Source organism: Corvus brachyrhynchos, unplaced genomic scaffold (assembly GCF_000691975.1).
Source record: "Corvus brachyrhynchos isolate BGI_N302 unplaced genomic scaffold, ASM69197v1 scaffold32, whole genome shotgun sequence".
Lineage (NCBI taxonomy): Eukaryota > Metazoa > Chordata > Aves > Passeriformes > Corvidae > Corvus > Corvus brachyrhynchos.
In genome coordinates, this window is record NW_008237919.1 from 13765165 (window position 1) to 13771556 (window position 6392).

Sequence of the window (6392 nt, forward strand, 5' to 3'; positions counted from 1 at the left end):
AGCATGAGCTTCATGCAGATGCCAGCTGGCAGTAAAGCCTCACTTCCCAGTGCTTCACCCAGGAGCTGATGTCCCTTTCTGCATAAATTCAGTGTGTACCATTAGGCCAAGACTCTACAAGTAATCGTGCCCCATGCTGAGGTCCCAAGCAGCTCCCAGGTCCTTTGGGTGTCAGGACACCTTGAGGATGGTTCAGCTCTTAGCAGGCTCAAAGGCACCTTTGCTCTGCTCGTCTTCAGCACAGAAGGCACAAAGCAGTGCTCTGAGAAGTGTGTACCAGGGTCCTTACCTTACACATCAAAACTCCCACACTGGAAAGACAGAAAAAAAATCTTTTCCCAAACACCCATAGTACTATTTATAACTTTTTTTTTTTTTTAAAAAGCTTATTTCAAATTTATAAAAGACTGAAAGTTGATGGTTGATTTTACAAAAATAATATGGATAGGTGTGGAAAATAATTTGGCACTTTCTAAAAAGGACTGAGATGTTCCTGCTAGAAACAAGCAGTCAAAGGAGTAAAGGCTTTCATTTTGTTCTGGTTTGGGTTCAATTACAAAGAAAATTGTTCCGTTTCAGCTGTGTTGTGAATTCAGTGAAATTGCATTCTGGTCTACATTTCATTTGGGGAAAGGAGAACACACACATTTAGATTGGTCTTCTTTTGTATTTTGTTTTGCTCAAAAAGCATAGGCATTATTTCATCTTCCTCTCTCCCTCATTTAATTGGAAAATATGAAAGGCCAGAATGTCAGTGTTACCCTAATCACACATCATCAATATTGGCATAGATCACGGGCAAAGGTCTTGCTTCTGGGGTTTCATTCCTGGGTTTTCTACATCAAAAGAGAAGCAGCCATCGTTTGTGAAAAAGGTCAACATCTGTCCCAGTCGGGAAAAATTCTGGTTGATTTCAATGAACTTTGAATCAGATCCAGATTTTCTCTCTGTATCCCACATTGTACTGCAGATGAGAGAAAACTTAAGAGAAAACCCTAGTAAGACAATATTCTCCATTAGGAAAATAATGGCCCTATTTCTAGTACCATTTCATATGTACCATAAATATACAAGCAGTCTTATTTTACATCCTCTTAATCCAAAGTTAAAGCAGAGAAGCATGTATTTGATGCAATTTTGTAAATATATCACCATTGATGCTGGGGCAGAAACAACCATGAATTATAAAACTTTTGTTCTACTATATTTATGTCCTTTCAGAGACACCACTGTTATTAAAAGCTCATAAGAGATACCTCTAACAGCTGTAAGCAACAGTGGGTCCTTGAATAGACAATAAATTTAGAGATGCTTAATTGATTTTCAAAGCTGCTGAGCACCAGCGCTTGTGAGAGATCAGATCTTTAAGCCATCATTTGCATATCAATATTAAGTTCAAATGCCTACATTTTGTGTGTTTACTATTGAAAAGAGAACTTGTTACAGCAAAAACCTTCTTATGGATGAGGTTACTGACATCTCCCCAGTGAAGGCAAACAGCACCAACAAGTCTAGGTCAATGCACACTGTGTCACTGAAAGTAATACGCCTTCGGGAGATGCTTGAAAATGAGGACCTGCTGCAATACAAATACATGTCAGGGGAGTTCAAGACATCTCAGCAGCTGCAGCTCTATGGAGACTCCAAAGCAGCACATTTTTCTTGTCATACCCCATTTCTTTTCCCTTGAAGCCAGAAAAGAACAGGTTGGAGTTAATGCCAAATGGTGGAAGCGTTTTTTCTGGATCAATTTCAGGTTATTTGAAATTCAATCATAGTGTTTAAGATATGTGAAAAAGAGAAACAAGGCACATTTAATGCTTCAGTTTAGATTCCTAATGTCACACAGAGCAAGGCATTTACAGGTAAAGGTGATGAGCCTGAATTCTGTGTCCCAAAGACCTGCTGTACATGAACTGTGACACTGAGTATTACAGAAATCAGCTACACTTGGTGTGGGTGCTCACACATCACAAACTGCAAGAAGCAAAACTGAGGACTCCGAGTCTCATAACTGTGCTATATATATGAAGATTAATTGGAGCATCTGAGTGGGTCTTTTCTTCTACACAGGCTCAAAGTGTTCCTCTTAGGCACTTAGATTGAGCCTAAAACATTGGAAAAGTTTAGACCAGGCTTTAATCATCACGAACAGCCCACCAAACAACCATTCTTCCAACATATTGAGAGCTCTTTCAATAGATACCTCTTTATTTGAAATGGAATGTATCTTGAAAAATATGAAAAATAAATCACATCTCTCAGAAATCATTTATGAGTCATATTTACACACAAATTTTTTTGACAACACTGGTATTTCTGCTCACAAGAGGATATGCTAGAAAACATTTGGTACATCACTGCAGCTATAATTCAGAAGCTGGCATTTGCATATCATGAACCTTAAAAAAGAAGAATTACTTCAGGATGTCACAGAAACAACATCCACTTGATCTTCCTTTTCCCCCCAGTTCCTAAATTGTCTTGGTCACCACAGCTTAGATTTTCTTGCTGAATCTGCCCCTTGATTACTTTTTTTTTTTTGATTACAAGTAATTTTGACCTCTTTATGAACGGACTGTCCCCACTTTTGCTATCTATACCAAGCATTTGCCTGTGTTTTACTGGCATTTTTGTTTATTCCCTAATGAATTTACTTCAGCCATATGCTGTCAAATTTCTTTTCTTTTTTTTTTTCTTTTTGTTTTTCTGGAAGAGGAAGGACAACTTGACTTATTTACTTGCAAAGCTCCAATAAGATGGAGCATGATGTGCTGAACCTATTTTCATAGCCATTGCTTACAAGGCAGTAACAGACAGTATTAAATCCAGAAGTTCAAATGAAGACTATGCAGTAATAGAGGGGCAAGATAAAAAAAACCCCAGAAGTATTTTTAAAAACATCAAACAACTTCTTGGTCTAAAATTACTATCAGGCAAAAAAAAAAAAAAACCCAACAAACAAAAAAAATCCAAAAAAATCCCAAAAACCAAAAATAGGCCAAAAACCAAAAAAAACCCCACACGCCGTGGAATTCAGAGCGTGAGAAAGTTGTCAGACTGTCCCCATCAGACAATTTAGCCTTATTTATACTGACAGGGCATGAGCCACACAGTCCAGTTGTCCCCAGGGGACCCCAGCCAATTTGTTCCCACTCAGTTTCCAGGAGACAGTTTGGAGACACAAGGGAAAGGTTTGATCCTTACACCCATCCAACCAACTCAGGCTGGAGGTATCAAGGTAGATTTTGTGATGTGACCACCTCTCACACTAGGAGGCTGGCTGACACCAAGGGTTTCAGACAGGTAACACAGCAGGCAATGACAACCAGCAAAAATTTGTTGAACTACATCAGTCCAAGAGGTTTTCAGATCATCCTTCAGAACAACTTAAAACAAAAAACATAAGATAAAAGTGGGGTATTGACCATGAACCAGTGAAAAAGAACAGCAAATTCAAAACAAAAGTTGTTTCCTCATACCTTCATGTCCATTTTCTCACTAAAATCGTCACCTTTAGCTTTCAAAGTACAAGTACTGCCAGAAGAACAGTAAAATTTCAGCTTTAGACTACATCCATAGACTTTTGTGGCATTCAGAGGCTTGCATCCACTGAGGACAAGAATAACTGCCTCTCTCAGAGAAATACATGTGTCTCTGATCAAACAGGAATTAATTCTCATCAGTTACATTTATCCTTCAGTAGGCTAAAATGTATTTTAGTAGGTGAGATCAGCAATACATCTGTATACCTGAAAAGGTGGATTAGTTACTCAGTAAACTGTAATTAATCACTCTAAAGAGAGGAGCCAAATTACAAATTACAGTCTATTTTGTGAGTCTTTGACTAGTACATTAAAGAATCCCCTTGCAGCTCTAACATCCAAGCGTTAGCAGAATGATAATGGCAGATGTACAGAGACATGGAAATTGAGTATTATGATTGCCAAGCCAGCGAACCTAATCCTGGAAGATGCAGGGCACCTTCGATTTCAATTAATTGCAAAATAATGACTTTGTTAGGACAGCTGTAATCTACCACCCCGAGCTCATCACGCAGCCTCGTCAAGGGCCAGGTGGGAGACAAGCACTCAGGAGTAACTACAGAGAATCGTCAGGGCTTTGATTCTGCACCATGACATGCTCTGCTTGTCTAGGTATGTGACCCTGACACCTGCGGGAAGGAACAAAAGAGGAGGGCTAACACAGACCTCAACTTACTCCTTACAGGACTGAGCTTAACCTTAGAGTGCAGAGGAAGGTGCCGACATACACAGTAGCGAATTCTAAAATCTTCCTTTGAGTATCACTTCAGCCTTTTGCTTTAAACACTTACAGAAATGAGCTTGCACTGAGAATATGAGGCTCTTGCTGTAAAATTACACCTCATTTACACAAAAAGAAAAGCCTTGGATATGTAGTCTTAAAAGATTTTGTTTATATTAATGTAAATTGCAAAGGGGCCAAAAGCCATTTTCCTCATCACACTAGTCAAAATAAGTATCTCCATGGCTTTGACATTTTACCTTGGACCAGAGATAATGGACCACACTACTCTGTCCCACTTGCAGCCTCCCCACTTCATTTAAACCAGAGAACCAGGGTGGTAGCAGTGCCCAACGTGAAGCCACCCATCGTCAGAAGGGCCCTGTCCTAGAAAGCTCACCAGCCCGTGCCCGACTCCCTCCTCTGCACTGGGCAAAGAGCTCCGACCTGCTCCCGCCAGCATCGGCAGCCAAACTCCCACTGACTTTTAAGAGGCAGAGAAACACACACCAGCTGTGCAATTAGCCCTTTGTTTTCCAACTTTATGGCTTCATCAACGTTTTTAGAGGCAAGATAGCACGCCTCTCTCAACATCTGACAGTGCTAAACACCAAAATTAATCTAGTTCATCTCAGCTAGAGAGCAACTTTCAGCTTATGAAAACTGTGACCAAAATAATCCATTTGTACACTAAGACATACATAAAATGGATTTTAAACTATGAACTGCTTTAATGCAAGGCATTTAAAAACTGCCATGAAAATGCAACACAGGTTGAGAGTCCAGATCACTTAAAAACTGGGCATGCAGAGGGAGACCTGAACTTGGACAATAAGAAACGTTCATGAACACTTCCCAGCTCCGGCCCAGCAGCCTAGGAGCAAACACATCACACAGAGAGCAGAAATCCAACTCAGACTCCTGTATCGCAAAAGAAGTTAGTCGGATTCCTTCCACTCATACACTAAACAGATTGGTTTTAATCTCAGAATGACAAGCCACATTGCTTTTTTGAATAGCTGAGCATGAATAACTTATCATCTTCCACCATGCTTAATATTAAAAAAAAAAAAAAATTAAATCCCAGACTCTAATTGTTGTTCTCATTAGAGAAAACAGATTTCATATGCAGTATAGGTTTCAGCCAAATTTTGAAGCACACATCACATTTTCCATGCTGGTGGAATATAGTGTATTTTGGGTAAAAAACGAGTAACTTTTTTGTCAAATTGCACACAGTTGAAGTACCCAGAACTTTTTAGTTCTTTTTGGGAGCTAACATGCATATCGTTTTTTCCTTTACTTTTTTGATACGGCCTACATTCAGAAATTTCTTGCAAATAAGCCTTAAAAAAAAAGGAAAACAAAAGAAAACAACCCTAATAAATAAAATAAAATACATTAAAATAAAGTTACAGTACATCATGTCTCCTAGAAGTCCCATCGCACCAAAGGATCTTTTCCAAGGTTCATAAATAATGGATTTGAAATGCTTCTCGGCACCGAGGGCGGCAAAGCAGCAGCAGCAGCTGGCCGAGGTTCAGGCTATTGAGCCGCTTCTCTCCGGTCCACCTGCACCTCCGGCGCTTGCCCATTTTCTGAGCCCCTGAAGCAGGTCCGCCACGAACGCGCTCTGTCCCTCTTCCCCGAAGCGCTCCGTGAGCGTAACCTGCAGTGAGACAGAGAGCACAGAGGGCGGCCCGTCAGGCGAAAGGCGGCGGCCGGGGCCGGCAGCCCCGCAGGTGCGGTGCGGCGGGCGCGGTGCCGGGTCCGTACCTGCGCTAGGCGGAGTTGGAGGCGCCGCGGAGGCGCGGGCCGTGGGGCGCCGCCAGGTGCTGCTGCTTCTGCCGGGTGGAGCGCACGGCCAGGATGGCCTGGCGGTTCTTGTACTGCACCATCTGCAGCGTGATCGCCGCGTTCCAGCCCTGCTCCTGCGCGCACCGAAAGTCGATCTCCTTCCCCTCGGCCATCACCACCGTGAAGTACACGTACTTGCCCTTCCGCTCCACGCAGTCCACCGTCTTCATGTTGGAGAAGTGAAGCTCCTTGATCTTGGCGGCCGGCTCGGCCGGCGGCGCCGGCTGCTGGTGCTGTGGCGGCGGGGGGTGCTTGGGGGGAATGAGATC

The 6392-nt window shown here is 42.1% G+C and overlaps 1 protein-coding gene across 1 annotated transcript; it reads right to left on the reverse strand.

The window, feature by feature from the left end:
- Positions 1–6042: 6042 nt before the first annotated feature.
- PHLDA1 (pleckstrin homology like domain family A member 1) lies at positions 6043–6386 on the reverse strand (the record flags this gene model as incomplete). Its single annotated transcript, XM_017733261.1, has 1 exon — positions 6043–6386. A coding segment is annotated over one exon (339 nt), but the record flags the coding sequence as incomplete, so codon positions are not given.
- Positions 6387–6392: the final 6 nt, after the last annotated feature.